The 18661-nt window shown below is 50.7% G+C and overlaps 1 protein-coding gene across 7 annotated transcripts in view; it reads left to right on the top strand.

Moving 5' to 3' along the window:
- The window catches only part of PPP2R5C (protein phosphatase 2 regulatory subunit B'gamma), a 137415-nt gene that overhangs the window by 93384 nt on the left and 25370 nt on the right, over positions 1–18661 (top strand). For all 7 annotated transcript variants that reach the window (XM_052659383.1, XM_052659386.1, XM_052659385.1 and 4 more), the window contains 5 exons: positions 10113–10223; positions 11153–11245; positions 11333–11463; positions 15315–15374; positions 17097–17205. In XM_052659383.1, the coding sequence (XP_052515343.1) occupies positions 10113–10223; positions 11153–11245; positions 11333–11463; positions 15315–15374; positions 17097–17205 (504 nt within the window). The remainder of the gene's footprint in view (positions 1–10112; positions 10224–11152; positions 11246–11332; positions 11464–15314; positions 15375–17096; positions 17206–18661) is intronic.

Below are 18661 nucleotides of genomic sequence, written 5' to 3' on the forward strand. Positions count from 1 at the left end.
ACTTCCTTACATTTCTCTTGTAGTAGACGTGTGTTGTTGTTTAGTCGCTAAGTTGTTTCCGACTCTTTGCAACCGTATGGGGACTGTAGCCCACCCGGCTCCTCTGTCCAAGGGATTTCCCAGGCAAGAATACTGGAGTGGGTTGCCTTTTCCTTCTCCAGGGGACCTTCCAAATCCAGGGATCGAGCCCACGTCTCCTGTTTGGCGGGTGGGTTCTTTGCCTCTGAGGTCTGTGCTGCGCTATGGATAGTCGCTCTGCTGCTGCCGCTACTAAGTCGCTTCAGTCGTGTGAACTCTGTGTGACTCCATAGACGACAGCCCACCAGGCTCCCCCGTCCCTGGGATTCTCCAGGCAAGAACACTGGAGTGGTTTGCCATTTCCTTCTCCAATGCATGAAAGTGAAAAGTGAAAGTGAAGTTGCTCAGTCGTGTCCAACTCCCAGCGACCCCATGGACTGCAGCCCACCAGGCTCCTCCATCCATGGGATTTTCCAGGCAAGAGTACTGGAGTGGGATGCCATCGCCTTCTCCAGGATAGTCGCTCAGTTGTGTCCGATTCTTTGCGACTCCATAGACGATAGCCCACCAGGATCCTCTGTTCATCAGGATTCTCCAGGCAAGAGTACTGGAGTGGGTTGCCATGCCCTCCTTGAGGGGATCTTCCCAACCCAGGAATCGAACCGGAGCCTCCTGCTTTGCAGGTGGATTCTTTACCAGCTGAGCTATCAGGGAAGCCCACCCCTGAGGTCTACCAGCGATTAATTCTTCTAGCGTTTGTTTGCCTGAGAAAGTCATTCTTTTGCCTTTGATTTTGAAGGGTATGCAGGCGTACCTCATTTCATTGTGCTTCATTTTATTACACTTTGTGGGCCCTGTGTTTGTGACACATTGAAGATCTGTGGCCGTCCTGTGACAGGCAACTCTACTGGCACCATTTTCCCAACCGTTCCGCCCACTTTGTGTCCTGGTGTCACACTTTGGTAATTCTCAAAATATTTCAAACCCTCCACCAGCAAAAAGATTATGACTCTCTGAAGGCTCAGATAATGGTTAGCATTTTTAGACATAAGGCTATTGGACTTGATATGCTATACTTAATATACTATAGTATACTTAACATACTTAATAGTAAACTTAATATACTATAATATGGTTTCAATATAACTTTTATAGGCACTGGGAAACCAACAACCTCGTGTGACTAGCTTTATTTTGATATTCACTTTATTGCAGTGCTCTGGAGCTGCGCCCATAATACGTCTGGTGGGTGTAGAGCAGCAGGTCAGAGTTTAATCCTTAAAAAATTGTGCTACACTCTCTTCCTGCTTGCATCGTGTTTCATGAGAAGTTGGCTGCCTTTCCTGTCTCGGTTCCTTTGAACCTCATGTATCTTTTTGTTCCCGTCTGGCTGCTTTTTATTCTTTTTCATCAAGCACCTTGATTACGATGGGCCTTGGTGTAGTTTTCTTCTTTTTCTTGTGTTTGGAGTTCATTTATAATTTTTATCGAATTTGGGAAAGTATTTGGCCCTTATCTCTGCAAACACTTTTTTCTGCCCCCTGCGCCATACTCCTTTAGAGACTCCAGTAGCGTGTGTGTTAGGCCTCTGAGAGTTGTCCCACAGCTCACGGGTGCTCTTTTTCTCTTTAGCATTGTATTTTTTTTCCATGCGTTTCATTTGGTGATTCCCTTTGTTGTCTTCAAGTTCAGTAATTTTCTGCAGTGTCTACGCTTTTTGGTTAATTCCCACCCAGTGAGTTTTTCATCTCACGTTGTCGTCTTCGTCTCATATAGTTTATGTCTTTTCTATATCTTCGTGTTTCCACCTAACTTTATAAACACAGAATGTTGTTTTAGCCTTATCTGTTAATTCTACCGTTGTGTCAGTCCCAGGTATGTTCAATTGATGGGTTTTCCTTCTTGTTACAGATTATATCGTTCATGCTGCTTTATGTGTCTGGTAATTAATTTTTTATTGGATGCCTGACTATGTGGATTTTGTCTTGATGAATACTGCATACTTACTTATTTCTGCTAATGTTCTGGAGCTTTGCTTTGGATGCAGTTAAGTTACTTGCAAACAGTTTGATCCTTTTGATTCTTGCTTTTAAGAGGTGTTAGGAAGGACTAAGGAGAAGGTAGTGGCAGTGGCCAGTACTCTTGCCTGGAAAATCCCATGGACAGAGGAGCCTGGTGGGCTGCAGTCCATGGGGTCGCTAAGAGTGACCCGACTGAGCGACTTCACTTTCACGTTTCACTTTCATGCACTGGAGAAGGAAATGGCAGCCCACTCCAGTGTTCTTGCCTGGAGAATCCCAGGGACGGGGGAGCCTGGTGGGCTGCCGTCTATGGGGCCGCACAGAGTCGGACATGACTGAAGCAACTTAGCAGCAGCAGCAGGAAGGACTAATGAGCTGACTCATTGGAAAAGACCCTGATGCTGGGAAAGATCAAAGGCAAAAGGAAAAGGGTACACCAGAGGATGAGATGGTTGGATAGCATCACCAACTCAGTGGGCATGAATTTGAGCAAACTCCAAGAGATGGTGAAGGACAGGGCACCTGGAGTGCTTCAGTCCATGGGGTCGCAAAGAGTCAGACACGGCAACTGAACAACAAGGAAGGCCTGCGGTCATAGTCACTCTGCGGCTAATTATCCCCTCTACTGAGATGGTACGCCCCGATTATGAGCCCAGTGCTCGATGAATTAATGAGTTCTTCCAGTCGCTTGGTGGGAACAGGCGCTGCCGCTGGCCCTGGGTGAGCACCGGGTCTCTGCTCTCTTCAGGTGCCGTTTCGGCTCCAGTAGTTTCTGACACAGGCGTGCTGGCCAGTCATCTGCTGAGCGGCTGAAGGAGGCCGCTGCGCTCTCTGGAGTTGTCTCTGTGCAGCTCTGTCCTTCTCTTGGACTGTGCCTTGCAAATTCCAACACCTGTGTCTGCTGAACGGCACCTGGGCTCTTTCTGCCCGTGCTGCAACCTGGGAATTCTGTTGAAGGAGAAAGCTGGGCATTTGCTTCCCATCTCTCAGGAGTCTCTGTCTTTCACTGCCTGAAATCCATGCCTTGCAAACCGTTACTCCATATGTTTTAGCTTAGTTTTTTTGGTTGTTTCAGGAAGTAGGGCAAATCCCATTTCTGTTACTGTGTCTTGTCAGAAAGTATAAGTCTCTGCTTCATTATAATAGATACTCAGTCGGGTTGTAACTGCATCCTCACAGGTGGTCCAGCAGTGATTCTAAAAAATGAACTAATTAAAGGTTATGTGCCTAATTTATAATTGGGTAGCTGTGTACATCTAGTCAGTGGAGATGGCACGTAGCACGAAGATGGTTGGTTATGCATGCATGACCAGGAGATAAATGCTTTAGCTCTTAAGCTTCCCTTTTCAGTTCGTTTCTCTCGTGTTGAATGCAGAATACAGTTTTGCCATTCCAAAGCATTCCTAAACTTTTTCACAATTTATTGCAAAAAAAAAAAAATCAATGTATGTGATGTATAAGGATGTTAACGGTAGAATTTAATTGGTAGCTGTATAGTTATTCACTGTGAAATTCATCTGTTTATCGTTGAGGTTTTTCATAGCAAGATACTGGGGAATACATCGTTCAGAAGCTATATAAAAGTCACCTTAGGTCCAGAGTAAACAGCTTAGGAGAAGCTTCCATTTGCAATGTTATCTTTAAATAGCACCAACTGAACTATAAGTATTGCAGATTAGTGGTTATCTTTTGTAAGTAAATGTTCTGTTCTGAAGTTCAAAAAATAAAAACTAAAGAATAAATTTATATGCATAACTATAAATGACTAGCATATTTTCATTTGAAGAAGATGCTGCTGCTGCTGCTGCTGCTGCTGCTGCTGCTGCTGCTGCTGCTAAGTCGCTTCAGTCGTGTCAGACTCTGTGCGACCCCACAGACGGCAGCCCACCAGGCTCCCCCATCCCTGGGATTCTCCGGGCAAGAACACTGGAGTGGGTTGCCATTTCCTTCTCCAATGCAGGAAAGTGAAAAGTGAGAGTGAAGTCGCTCAGTCGTATCTGACTCTTAGCAACCCCATGGACTGCAGACTACCGGGCTCCTCCGTCCATGGGATTTTCCAGGCAAGAGTACTGGAGTGGGGTGCCATTGCCTTCTCCGAGGATGCTGTTATACCCTTAATAGTGAAATAGTCATACAATTTAAATGTCTGTTGTTTGAAAATGTGAGAGTAAATTTCCTTTAAGTATCCTGTGAAGACTTGTAGAGATTTATCTCCATAGCTTTAACTTTGATTAAGAACATATTTGACCGTAAGAATAACCGGCTGTTCACAGTAAGAGTTCAGCTTGTGGTTCCTTCATCCGGGCGTCTATTTGGAGGTAGAGCTGCATCCTTTGAAAGCAGCTCTCACTTAGAGGAAGTAGTGATGTCGATTCCTGGAGGAGGGGACCCAACTTCACTGCCCCACCCATGTTAACAGAATGCTCGTTCTGTGCCACGTGACGTGATGGGCCTTGGAAAGCGGCACCGGGGGAGACATTAGACCAGGAATTACCCAGCCATCCAGTTGTATTTGAGACACAGATCGTGAAGAGAGGGGCAGGATGATGGAAGAGCTTAAACTCAGGGGCCCGATTTGAAGGTCAGGAGAGGTTCCCCTGATGAGATGACACTGCAGCGGAGAGCTAAGGCTTAATTGGGACATTTTCACAGTTTCCAGGTGATTACTTGGTGTTGCAGTTAATAAGGTGACTGGTCAGTGCTTTTCCCAAAGGACCCACTTGCTCTCAGCAGGTTTTTGAGGCCCTACCAGGTGCTGGGCGCTGCGGCAGGCACTGGAGGGTCAAAGTCAAGCAGATGTTCCCCAGGACGACACCTGAATTCTGCTGTGAAACCAGACTGATCTCATTTTATAAGTGAGGCAAGGGATGGTTTTTCTCTTTAAGATTGCTACGAAGATTTTTATTAGCCACCTAAAAAGTCAGTTAGAGTTACTACGATTGCTTTCAAAGTATGAATTGCTTTGTGGAAAAGTTACATCTTTGTGATACGATGTCATCTCACACCAGCAAAGGGAAGGGTCCTTGTTCGTTCGGGTATTCTTTAGTGCCTTTCCTAGGGTTTTCATGCTCTGAGGCCTTGTAACTGACTTGTGAGTTCCCAGGCCCTTGGTCGTTTTTGTGGCCACATACCTGGGGTCCAGCTATTAATCATGTTTCCTCATTACCTGCTGTTGGTGGAGAGGCTGTTTCCTCATTACCTGCTGTTGGTGGAGAGGCTGTTGCTGTTAGGTGTGTGATTTTGGTTTTCGTATGGGTGGTCCAGCTATGACGCTCTGGCCTTTGCCTCTGTTGGTTTTCCCAGTTATATAATTTGCAGTCAAATAACAGCTTGCCGTTTAAAATATAATGTGGAAGGGCTCCATTACCCCCTACCCCCAAAATGTATCTCTTAGCAATATGACCCTCAGAGCCTGGCCTTCCTGTTACAGGAAGAAGGGCTGTAATTTGGCCTTTGGTGGACTCATCTTTATAAATCCTAGTGATATGAATAAAACAGAATCAGTAGCAGTAGAGAACCCTTGTGGTTTTAAGCAGAGAACTGAATAATCAGCTTTTCTTTCCTCGTCTCTGAATCAGATTATCAGTGTTCCTTTTTGGTGTCCCTTCCTGTCTTAAACCTTTATATTGTCTATACTATATACCTGTATATACTGTATACCTATATATTGTACTGCAGGTGTCTCACAGCGTGAGTGTTTCATTACTTCACCCACTGGCAGGGAGTATCGCAGGTATAGAAAGTGTGCATGTGACCGCTAAATGGTGAGACTTTTCCATAAACTCGCCTCTTGAGCCATTTTGGTTTGTGTTTACTCAGTAAATTTGGCACCTGGGAGAAGAGCATCTCCAGGGTCATTTAAATACTGAAAGTAGAATGTCGGGAGAGCTGTCAAAGCAGGTGCTTCCTACGGCACGGTCAGTCCACGCCGTGCGTGGGGGGCTGTGCACGCCTGCACACGTCACGACGTCTGTTTCTCACATGCCCCATGCAAAGCAGGGGTTCACTCTCTTTCTGCAGGTCAGAAAACCAAGGCTTGAATAGGCTGTTGAGTCTCGGGTCCTGCTCTTGAGTGAGAAGAGGGCCCAGGGAGGCTGCCCCCTGAGGCCACGCTGCACCTTTATGTCCTCCAAGACCTGATTCCGGCTCTGGGTGCCCGGATCGGGGTGCACGCTGAGAGGCTGTGGGGGGGTGGTCTGCATGGTCTGCACCAGATCTAAGGCTTCTAGACTTAACGGCAGAAATGGAGTCCCTCTGATTTCCATGGCGTGATGTTGGCAATGATCGCCTTCTATAGTGCTAAAGCTAAACTCCACATGTCTAGACAGCACGTGGATGACAGACCACGGTGCTCAACTCATTTGACCCCTGAAGCTGTTGGGCTAAGAAATGTTGGTTGGTTGGTAGCTCGAGGTGGTCTGTTGTTTTTTTTTTTCTTTTTTTTTTGCCTTCTGCTCTTTGCAGAAAATCCCATGGACGGGAGAGCCTGGTAGGCTCTTTTTACTTTTTGCTCTTGCCTGGAAAATCCCATGGACAGGAGAGCCTGGTAGGCTGCAGTCCATGGGGTCGCTAAGAGTCGGACACGACTGAGCGGCTTCACTTTCACTTTCATGCATTGGAGAAGGAAATGGCAACCCACTCCAGTGTTCTTGCCTGGAGAATCCTAGGGACGGGGGAGCCTGGTGGGCTGCCATCTATGGGGTCGCATAGAGTCGGACACGACTGAAGCGACTTAGCAGCAGCAGCAGCAGCAGCTCTTTTATCTGTGTTTTAGTTTTTAATGTCTTTAGTCTTTTCTAGAGCATTAAATCAGTGCAATGAAATGTGGTAGGAAAGGAGGGTAGAAATTAGTGTGAGGTTTTTGTTGTTGTTGCGTGAAACAAATAATTTTCATATCCATTCGAGCTGGCCAGTAGTAAAACTTCCTGGACCGAAGATGGTCATCCTCACAGGACACTGTAAAGGGGACTTTTGTGTTCAAACCAACTTGGTCTGCAGCCCCTTGCAGGCCCCAAGGATGGATCAGTCAGAGTTCCTCCAGAGAAGCAGAACCAGTAAGCTAGAGCAGAGAAAGAGAAAGGAGCAGATGGATGCGTGGGTGGGTGGGTGGGTGGGCTTTGGAGGCTCTGTCTCAGGACACATGGCGTCCAACGGGGCAGACCTGAACCCCAGGGGGCGGGCGCTGCCGCTGCTGCACACCGTGGCCTTGCTTCTTCCTCAGTGAAGCTGGTTTTGCTCTTAGAAGACTTCTAACTGCGTGGATGAGGCCCACCCTCATTCTCAAGGGTAATCTTTCCTTAAAGTCAGCTGAGCTAGGTGTGACCACAGTGACTAAATGCCGTCACAGTGACAGTCAGATCACTGTTGGATTGAATAGTGTCAATACTAAGCTGTCAGCCGGGTATGCTTTTTTTTTTTTTTCAGCCATTGCCTTAACCACAGTCTGTCATGCCTCCCTTTCTTGCTCCTCTGGTTACAGCTGTCACACCTGGTTTAACACTCAACCCCCGGCTCAGAACCTCACCATCCCCACCTATCCCCTGAGCGGGGCCTGTGCCTGCCGTCCTGCAGCCTGGCCTCTGCCCGGGTCGCCACCCCTCTCGGGGGCGTCTGTGCTCTGGGGAATGTTGGACTTCCCCCGAGACCCCCGCTGAGGGGCGGCCATCTCCCCGTGTGTCCCAGCCTCTAGCCCCTGTCCAGGCGAGCTAACCACTCCTCTCTCCCCTTTGACCTCTGTGGCCCCTGTGCTCCCCTCTAGGTGCCCTGCACCCCAACATCACGGGCCCACCAGCAAGTCTCCCAGAGAGGAGGGCGGAGTGTGTTCACAGACACCTCCCCGCCAGATCCAGGACTCCTAGGCCCAATTTCTGGGAGCCCCCCAACCAGTGGCTCTCAGGGAGAGGCTTGGGAAGCCCGGCCCAGGAATGCCACGAAGGCCCCCCGGCTCCATTCTGATCCTGTCCTCTTGCACCCCGCAGCCTGGGAGGAGGAGAGGCCGGCGGTGGTGACCGAGCTGGTTCTACTGACCGCGCCCCACCTCACAGGCCCAGAGGAGACGAGCTCGCCTCTCCTTAGTGGGCGGGCGCCTCGCGTCCCCTCGTTCTGTAGCGTGGGCTTTGGGACCGGGGACCTGGGGGCCAGCGACAGAGGACTTGCCCCTTCGACCTGGCCACGGCTGTCCCAGCATCTGCTCTGCGGTCACCTGTTGTTTGGGAGGCCTCTTCTGGGCCCTGTGCACACACCCCGTCCACAGGTTCCGGAGCACCGCCCCTTTTTACTTTTATCTTAGGAGAGTGAGAGTGAAAGTCACTCAGTCATGTCTGACTGTTTACGACCACATGTACTACCCATGCGTGTCCTTGCAGTTCTTGGAATTCTCTAGGTCAGGATACTGGAGTGGGTTGCCTTTGCCTTCTCCAGGGGATCTTCCCAACCCAGAGATCGAATCCAGGTCTCCTGCATCACAGATCCAGGATTCTTTACCAGCTGAGCCACAAGCCACAATATTACTCATATTTTTAGCAAATTGTTTTAGTTGTTTCTGGCTTTTGGTTCCTTGTTCCAGCCATTCTTTGTTCCTCCTGTTCCTGGACCACCTATGTGAGCTCCTCTCACACGACTTAGAGAGCAGACTTTTGGCGTTGGGGCTTCTGGAGCCCGTGATATAGGGAGTGACTGTGTTTGTTTGTGGAAAATGGTAGGACGAGCCAAAACAGGTGCCTTGGAGTTTTCACTTGGTCTCTACAAGGCTGTTCTCTGAAGAGCCAGATTTGCTCTGAATGCCCTGCAGAGACCCCCACTATTGCCGTAGAGTGGGATTCTGCCTTGTAGGTTGGGGTGTTTTGATTCTGTGCATCTGGGTTGCAGGGACAGAGGGCTTCTTTTGATCCCTAGAGTCGAGCTCTGTTAACTGGTGTAGGTGGCTCAGAGATTTGGTGAGATCACTGGTAACATTTAAGCTGATAACTACGAGGGGACTTCCCTTGTGGGCCAGTGGTTAGGAATACGCCTTGCAATGCCAGGGACGTGAGTTCAGTCCCTGGCTGGGGAGCTGTGGTGCCCCAGAGCACCTGAAGGGCAAGTACTGCAACTGCTGAGCCTGTCTCCGCAACTAGGGAGTCCGTGTGCCCCAAGAGAAGATCCCGAGCACCACAACCAAAACCCGACGCAGCCACGCAAACCAGAAATTTTTTTGAAATAAACTGACCACAAAAGAAAAATAGGTTATAAATTGGAGTTAGAGAAGAACTAAACTTTTCTTTATATCAGGAATCTATCAGTATACGTTGTGCCTTATGCTTGTTAACCATGAGGGCCCCTGTGCGCCCAAGAATCCTAGTTTTTGTATAGAAAACATGTCGTAAAGCCCACTGGTGTTTATAAAATTGAGGTGAATCAGAGCCTGGGCTGGGGGTGCATGGTGACGGACAGTGCAGGAGGAGAACAGAGCAGAGGGCAGAGTCACACGGGGGGATCGCCCAGACCCCAGAGGACTCTCCCGTCCGTGTGTCCCGTCCTGGCGCGGGCTGGGCTGTCCTGCGAGAGGAGCCTGTCCTCCTCTCCTTGCCAACACTGCAGCCCTTTCTCTGGAAAGGCTCCTCTGGCCGCCCACCCGGGGACCACCATGTCGTCACTGTGGCCTCTCTTGTCCCTGTCCCTGCGGAGGACTCCAGAAGGTGCGCACGGCGTCCAGTGCAACACAACCTCTGCCGTTTCCTCCCCGTTTGCAGTTCTTGGATCTCCACGGTTTCCTTTGTGATCTCAGCTTTTCTCACTAGCACTCGGAACTCTCTCTGTGTTCTGAAACCGGTGTCATCCCTGCCGGGCGGCATCTATTACTGCCAGCTTTCCAGAAGTCAGGCAGGGACCTCGGTGTAGGCTGTCACGGCCTCGGGTCCGGCTGCGGCGTTGACCCAGGGTCGCGAGACCCACACCGCTTCTGAACATTGAGACTAAGACGAGCCCGATCGCCACAGGAGGCAGCTGCTGTTAGAATGCCTTGAGATTGTTGTAGCCATTCTCTGGAAATTGTTTTAATATCCTGGTTATAATTATAAAATATGTGGATTTTAGTTTGCAGTTAACATGTTTCGAACGTTACCACCTTCCTCCAACCCCACGGGAGCAGAATTTGACCCAGAGGAGGATGAGCCAACGTTAGAAGCAGCCTGGCCTCACCTGCAGGTACGGGTCGTGGGTGCCTCAGAAGCAGAGGGGTGGGACGTGGTGGTTTCTCCACCGGAGCCCACGCCCAGCTGGTCCCGGGGTGGGGAGCGGGGAGGCCTCTGACCTTTGGTGTCACAACCCTGCAGACCTTCACATCCGAGAGCAGTGTTGTAGCAGAAGAAGGTTCTTGTTTGTTTGGAGACATTACAGAAACTACAAAGCTACAGAACTGTCAGTATATTTTCAGTGGAAGTGACCGATGAGCTGAGGTCGCGGGTCTTATGCAGACATTTCTCAGTCTTGGTCCTCGGACTTACTGTTACCTGTGATGTGTCCCAGGACCCACCTGCTTGACGGATGCTGTTTTCCTGACACATTTGTGAAGAAAGAGGTGGCTTGGGCAGGGCACCAGCCCTACGAGCTACATCGGGAGGTCTGGGTCGGCTGAAGGAGGGCAGTCGGGGAGCTAAACACCCTGGGAAGGAGCTCGATGGAGAGCAGACAGGAGGGGCCAGAGGCAGAGCACCCTGCCCTCAGTGCCGTGTGTGACTGTGACAGCCTGCAGCCCATTCATGCAGGGGTCCCAGCTTCCTGTGCGCCCGGCCTTCCGCCAGGACCGTGGGGGTGATGGGACCTGCAAATCCCACCTGGAGTCTGGTCCCAGCCTGGGCTGTGGCTTCTGTGCACTGTGGGCTACAAGCAGGGGCGACCTCAGCCGTGGCCATCACTGTGTAGATGCCACGGAAGGGTATAGTCCGTGGTTCTTATAAGTAAAGCAGTTACCATCCTCAGTATAATCAAGCCACGTGCTTTGATGTGGATTCTTCAGATACGTGCCTGTGGTTTTGTTAAGGTTAGTATTTGCAGACAGAGATTCAACTCATAGTATACTGTGAAATCTCCATTTAGTGTTATTTGACTCACTTGTTTTTTCTTTTCTCTCCTAGCTTGTTTATGAGTTTTTCTTAAGACTTTTAGAGTCTCCAGATTTCCAACCTAATATAGCGAAGAAGTATATTGATCAGAAGTTTGTATTGCAGGTAAGGCCCAGATTAGCTGAAGCTACAAATTGCATAATCCACCCAGAGAGAATTACCGTGTCACTGAGTGTCTTTTTCTCCTTGAAGCTTTTAGAGCTCTTTGACAGTGAAGATCCTCGCGAGAGAGATTTTCTCAAAACTACCCTTCACAGAATCTATGGAAAATTCTTAGGCTTAAGAGCTTACATCAGAAAACAGATAAATAATATATTTTATAGGTAAGTCCGAGCACGGTGGCCTTCCCCTCTTGCACGCCGATGGTCCCATCACACTTAACCTCACCGTTTTCCTTCAGAGGCTGAAGAGGAGTGGCTGTTTGTGAGCAGCCGGCCTGTCGTGTGCAGCTGGGGGCCCGTCTACACCTCTTGTCTCGGCGCCGGGCAGGGCCCCTTTGCTCTGTGCCTGCTCCCCTACCCCCCTACCACCCCCCAGCCGGCTTGCACCCCAGCCTGTGGTCTAGCTCTTTTCAGCAAGCTGATCACCCCAAGCCTGGCTCCCTCTGGACCCACCCAGAGCCTCACCAGCTCATGCTTCCCCGTGGATCTTGGTGGAAGGAGGAGGTTGGGGAGTGGCGCAGGGGCTCTTTGGCGGCATCCCTGCTGGAAGCAGTGACCAGGGTCTCCCCAGGCCTGCAGGTCCACGGGGGCCGGCTTGGCCCTGGTTTGTTGGAGGAGGGCCCCGCCTCAGGGTTCAGGGAGGAGTGTCCCCCAAGTGTTCAGTTTGACCCCCTTCTCCCTTCGCACACCCACCCATCTCCACCTCTGTGAACCTGAGTGCTAACACCCCTAGATCCGCCAACTCCCACGCCAGCACGCTCCTCTGATGAGCGGGTGTGGGTTCTGGGCGAGCCCCCGGTGCCCCGCACATCCTCCCGTTTTCTACCAGCCCTTCTCCTCACCCTCTTGGGCTCTGGAAACAGGCTCGCACCAGGAAGGCCCTGGCGTGGCGGGTGGTCTGGTCTCCTGGGAGGGCAGGCTGGTCTCGCATCTCCAGCTCCAGCTTCCCGCCCGGCTCCTGGGGGCACCCAGTAAATGTCAGTGGATAAAACCCTTAGCGTGGTTCCTTCTCTGCCCTTGGAAGCAGTAAGGGGTGGCTCAGCGACAGGCATCCGCTGTGAGGTCGCAAGGCCAGTGGATTTTGTGGGAGGGGGTGGCCCGGGGGCACCAGCGCAGAGCACCCCAGTCGGCCTGGCTGGGGCCTTTTTAGTGGCCGTGGTCGAGCAGGGAAAGCAGAGGGGCTGAGACGGTGGGTGGGACACAGGGTCCCGTAGCCGAGACCGGCTCCTCACTTCATGAGAGAAGGATGGAGAGGGCGCCCAGGAGCTGCACCCCGCTCGCGGCGCCCCACATGGCGCACCTGCGGCTTGCGAGACGGTCTGAGACGCGCTCGGCCCCCTCTCCCCGAGGCTGCTTGTGCGAGGCCCCTACCTAGGCCTGTGCTTTCTCAAGTCTAGTCCGCGTCTTCACAGCTGAGTCAGGCACACACCCGGCTGAGGGCTGATGGCTCCAGGTGAGGGCTCTCGCCCATCTTGGTCACCGGTGGAGCCCGAAGGTTAGGTGGCAGGTAGAGCCGGGCCTCAGCCTCTGCTGCCGACGCGTCCCCTGCAGCTGGGGGCTTCGGTCAGCCGTCTGCTGGCCCTGGCGTCCGGTGACCCACCAGGCCCCGGGAACTCGAGGCAGAGGCCGCAGTGGCTGCCGCTGCCCCGCAGGGCCTGGCCTTGGCCAGGGGCAAGCTGGCTTCTTCCCTTTGTATGGGTCAGAGCGACTCGGGGAGGTGAGCACAGCCCAGCTTGGAGGGGGAGCAGCTTCCGCCTCTGTGTGAGGTGCAGAGCGCCTCACCCCTCAGGAGAGGGGTGCATGGTGTCCGTTTGGGGGGGGCCCTGTCCTTGACAGGCAGGTTTCAGCCCAGCGTGGGGAGAGGCCTGGCTCCTTTGTGCGGAAGGAGGAAGGAACACTGCGGCTCTGCTCTGCATGGACCCTTAGGGCTGCCTCCTGTTTTGCACCCACTTTCTTGCTCCTCTCTGGAAAAGAAGGAAGGGGACTGTGCTTGCTTTCTCTTTCCTGTGAAGTGAAGTGATGTCGCTCAGTCATGTCTGACTCTTTGCAACCCCATGGACTGTAGCCTGCCAGGCTCCTCCATCCATGGGATTCTCCAGGCAGGAATACTGGAGTGGGGTGCCATTTCCTTCTCCAGGGGATCTTCCCAACCCAGGGATCGAACCTGGGTCTCCTATACTTACAGGCAGACTCTTTACTGTCTGAGCCACCAGGGAAACCTTCTCTTTCCTGTACCTGCTCCATATCTATCAAGTAATCCAAATTAAGAGTTTACCGATGAGAAGATAGTAAAGTTGATTTAGGAAAATAAAATGGATGCCGGCTCTAGGCAACCCTTGTTTAAATGTCAGCACTGGTGGAGCTGGGTCACAGGTGGCACCTAGGGGCCTGGCTGCCTCCAAGCGTCAGGAGCCAGAGCTGAGCTCTCAGGCTTTAGGACCCTGGCCCTGCTGCTGCCTGCCCAGCCGTCCTGGTGGACACAGAGGAATAGAAACAGAAGTGGGCCGGTCGTGCTGGACAAAAATATAACTTGTACATCTGAGCCATTTTTAAGTATTTCCAGTAAAACAGATGAAGCAAAGGGAGCCTTGAGTTCATGAGCTGAAGTGCCTCCCGTGTAGACGTCCGAGGAGGCTGGAGCTCCCTCTGGGCCGGCTTTCCGGCTCAGGGCGGGGCAGCGGGGCTGGCGTGTCTGAGGCTGGCACGGGCCCCCACACCATGCAGCCTTGCTCTCACCAGCCTGGCCACCACGATCCATCACGGGCACACCCCTGCCTCAGCGCCGTGCTGCGACCACTGCTATGCTCTGCTGCTCAGCAATTCTCACCCAGGTCCCTGTGGGCTCAGCTCCGATCAGTCCAAGCTGGTGGTGTCCAGGCCTCCACGTGACTGCCTTGCCTGCCCATCACCCACCTCTGTTGTAACCAAAGGGGTTCCCTCGCCACCCCATGACCCCATTTTTAAAAGATCGGTTCCAAAATCTAGAGACATTAGACCTGCTCCTTGGAAGCGTGTCATACTTTGTGTTTGACCTGGTGTTTACCTTAACGTCACTATTCCATTTGTTTCAAACAAGGACAATGAAAATTTTTATTCATTGAGAACTTATTTTTGGCCCGAAGCTGGCTCTAAACTGGTAGTTTTTGTCTGCTAGGCAGGAATGTTTTTCAAACACCAGCCCCCTCTGGCTTCAGGAAGAATTCACTGCATATTCTGGGTTAGGCTGACTCCAGGCGAGCCAGGTTGTGGGGCGGCAGTGGGCTGTTCTTGGGGGACCCTCGGGGAGAGAAGTCGCTGTCCTATTTCCTGGCCCTGGCCCCTCTCCCTGGCCCCAGTAGACTCAGCAGTCTTGTCTCAGATGCCAGGCTTGGCCCTCACACCAGGGCTGTGTTAACAATAAGTCCTGGTCCGCTGCCTCAGGCTGACATGGGCTCTGGGAGCCCCAGGGACCACACATGGACTCTAAGGGAGCGGCTGCTCAGACAGGTTTCAGAAGATGGCAGTTGAAGCAACGTAGGAAAAGCATGGGCTGTCAGGGAGGAAGTAGGGGAGCCAGCCCCAATGAGGAGGAAGTAACTTGTACCCTTTGCAGAGACCACGCTAAATATTGGAGGCTTTAAAACTGAGTCAGGTGTCAACTTAGCTTGAGATGTGGCAAAAAAAATAAAAGCAAACAGCAGGCTATTTGTTGTCAAATCCGGGTGGTTGAGATGTAGTGCTCACTGTAAACATCCTTCCCAATTTATGTTTGAAACTTTCAAAATAAAACATTCGGGAGAAACGGGAGCGAGCCCCTGCTCCCTGCCTCCTGAGTATTGCACATCCAGGCCTTGAGGAGTCTCTGGTAACAATCAGCGGTGCCCCCAGAGCGGTGTTCACAAATAGCGGTGCTTCTTGTTGCCTGGCTACGTGGTTTTCTTCCTAAAAGCCTTGTTTTCTTCTTCAGAGCATTTTCATCTTTTCCAGCCATGATGTCAGTATTCTAATTCTAAATGACATCTTGCTTTTTCCAGATTTATTTATGAAACAGAGCATCACAATGGCATAGCAGAATTACTGGAAATATTGGGAAGGTAAGCTGTCTCTCTGTTAATTGGCAGTGAACAGCCTTAGGTGGGATTCATGCCAAAACGATCCAGTTCACTGCGTTCAACCGCCCCTCCCCAGAGCAGGGCAGTGCAGGCTGTCCTCCAGAGGAACTTAAATCAGCCTCAATGGCAGGGGCTGGTGAGCCCTTGGATCAGGACTGAATGACAGGACTCTCCCATTCGTATGGTTCCATATGTGGATTGTTTCATGTATATACCTCGGTAGCATTACTGTGGGAACCCAATCTCAATTATTTCCTCAAGAGCAGTGCTAAAAATAGCTACATAAAGAAGGTTTACGTCTGACACTTAGAAGAAGAATAGGTCATTTATTATACATTTGGGGTATTGAGTAAATACTAGTATTTCGAATTGCTTTGGTTTTATAAATTTTTCATATGTATTCTTAAAAACTAACATTTCAAAAATGTCATCGTCTTAATCCAAGTAGAGTTCTTGCTTCCTATCATTTTTTTTTTTTTTAATCAAAAACCAACCAGTAGGTTTTCTCTCAGGCCTCCTAACTCACTGATTGTCAAACAGCGTTCCTCAGGGTTCCTCGGCTGAATAAGCTCGAAAGTGCTTTTTCCCCAACACCTCGCGTTGGGATTCAGTTCACCTTAGAAGCTAAAGGTTCTGAGGGGTCCTGCAGGGAAGAAACCACCCTCCTGTTCAATCTAGTGACTCCCAAAGCTTTTAGAAGACCGTAACAGTGTTGCCATCTGGCAAACTGAGGCCCAGTCTTTCTGAAAGCAACTTCCTTGGCCCTTTCAGATAAAATGTAAAGCAAACGACAGTCCTCGTGGCGAGCTCCCCTCTGACAGGGCCCCTGGTTCTCTCTCCCAGCGAGTGCGGTGAGCGCAAGAGCGGACGCCCTTGTTGTCCGGCCTTACTTAACACTCGCGCCTCCTGTTTCCTTCCCTGTAAAATGGGAAGGTAATCGTATTCATGTCCGAGATTGTTGCAAGGCTGACGTGTCCAGACAGCCCCCATGCCACACACAAGATCCTCTCCTGTCCCCTTGTTTGAATGCGCAAATCATCCCCAATGGTCACTGCAGACTGACCCTGCCTGAGTGCCCAGTGTGCCAGGCTCATGAACAAGGCACCAGTTGAGAAACTGCTGTAACTGCTTCTGCAGCTCTCAGCAACTTACCTGAGTGTAAAATGCCAAGTAGATGTTGTAGATGAAAACTTCAGCTTGGAGGTTAAGAGCAGGGGACCCCCTTTCCCTGCAGAAGGGAACAGCTTTCTTGTTGATTTTTAAACGACACCCACTCTGCACACGCAGACTCTGTTCTGCCAGCACTAGACTAGAGAGGCAGGATTTCTCCGGGGAAGTGAGTGAGAATTCCAAACGATGGTGGAGGCCGGAGGAAGGCGCTGGTGCCCACCCGAGCTGCCAGTCTCAGGGCCCTGCCTGGCGGAGTTTGGCCCCAGAGGCTCCCGCTGCTCCGGGGAGCTACCTGTGAGCTCAGAATTTTTAAATCACCCTGCAGTTCCAAAGATAGAAATGACTGTGCTTCCTGAAAGGGACCTAACAGTCTTTTAATTTCTGCTACTATCCGCCCTCCTTTTTTCTGACACTCATAATTTGCTTGCTGGTTTTCATGGTGAACAAAAAAACTAAAAAAAAAAAAACAGCGAGATACATTTTTTTAACCTGGAATTTGTAAATATTCAAACTTTGAATAAATTGTTTTTGCAGTATAATTAACGGATTTGCCTTACCACTGAAAGAAGAGCACAAGATTTTCTTATTGAAGGTGTTATTACCTTTGCACAAAGTGAAGTCTCTGAGCGTCTACCATCCTCAGGTGAGGGCTCCTCCCTCAACGGTCGGTGGGGTCTCGGGAGGGAGCATGGCCGTCTCTGCTTGGACCTCAGTAAACTTGGGACGTTGAAGCCCAGCAGGGAGTGTTTTCCCTGTTACATCACATGTGGACTTGGGTGTCAGGATTCCGATGATGAGTGAAAGGATAAGGGAGTAAAAGAGATTGCTTTTTAAGAATATCAGAAAATTCTCAAGAATGGAGAATTTGAAAATTGGTTGTCAGTATCGAAAAGGGAGCGGTTCACACGATGAAGGGGTCAAGGAAGACCTCTCGGAGGAAGACTTCCTGTGGCGGGATAGAAACCTCACACCCCAAGGACGACGCCTCTGTGTCTGCCCGCCAGTCAAGTGGCAGGAAGACAGGTTGTTTGGGGACTTCCCCAGCGGTCCAGTGGTTAGGGCCCTGCACTTCCACTGTAGGGGTCACGGGTTTGATCCCCGGTCAGGGAACTAAGATTCCCCAAGCCACATGGTGCAGCCAAAAGAATAAAAAATATTTCCAAACAAAAAGTTTGGTGTTTTTTTTGAAGCTGTGGGGTTTTTATAACTTTGTAAAAATCTGTTTACGATTACACCGAAAAACTAATCCATAAATGGTTTCTAACTGGTTGTTTGGCTGTGTTTCCCCCAGGAAATTTGGGTTTTCCTTCACCCTTTTCTTCTAAGTTCCATGTAGACAGAAATAAGCCACACTGACTGCAGCTCAGGAGGTTTCGGGTCCGAGAGCCAGGACACATCCCCCACGTTCTGTGGGGCCTCCCTCGGGGAGCGTGCCTCAGGGCATCAGAAAGTGTGTTCTAAACACCCCCCGAGCTCTGTGGGGCCTCCCTCGGGGAGCGTGCCTCAGGGCATCAGAAAGCGTGTTCTTTGGAGGTAGTTGGTGGTTTAGTAACTAAATCGTGTCCAGCTCTTTGTGACCGCATGGACTGCGGCCCTCCAGGCTCCTCTGTCCTTGGGATTCTCCAGGTAAGAACACTGGAGTGGGTTGCCATTTCCTGCTCCAGGTGATCTTCCCGACCCAGGGATCGAACCCGTGTCTCCCGCGTTGCAGGTGGATTTTTTACCAACGGAGCCACCGGGGAACCCAGCTGTTCTAGTAACACTGGCTTCCTGGGAAATTTTTACTTAGAGTTTTTTCTCTGTTTCCTGCTAACTGGTAACATCTGTACATCCAACCAATTTATTATCACATTAGTTGTTCTGTATTAGAAATGAATAGTTTAGGGATTTAAGATGGAAACAGATTTTAATTTTTTTTTTTTTCCCAGCAGTTAGATTACTTGTCCATTACGGTCTCCAAAAGGCTGCAAGGAAAGGCCTCACCAGCCCTGGGCTGACTTGGCAGTATTGGTCTAAAAGACCATCTCCTGGGTTTTTTTTTTTTTTTTTCAGCTTCCTGATGTTCCTTCTGCAGTTGACCTGTGTCACGCATCGGTCCT

The sequence above is a fragment of the Budorcas taxicolor genome, chromosome 21 (assembly GCF_023091745.1).
Source record: "Budorcas taxicolor isolate Tak-1 chromosome 21, Takin1.1, whole genome shotgun sequence".
Lineage (NCBI taxonomy): Eukaryota > Metazoa > Chordata > Mammalia > Artiodactyla > Bovidae > Budorcas > Budorcas taxicolor.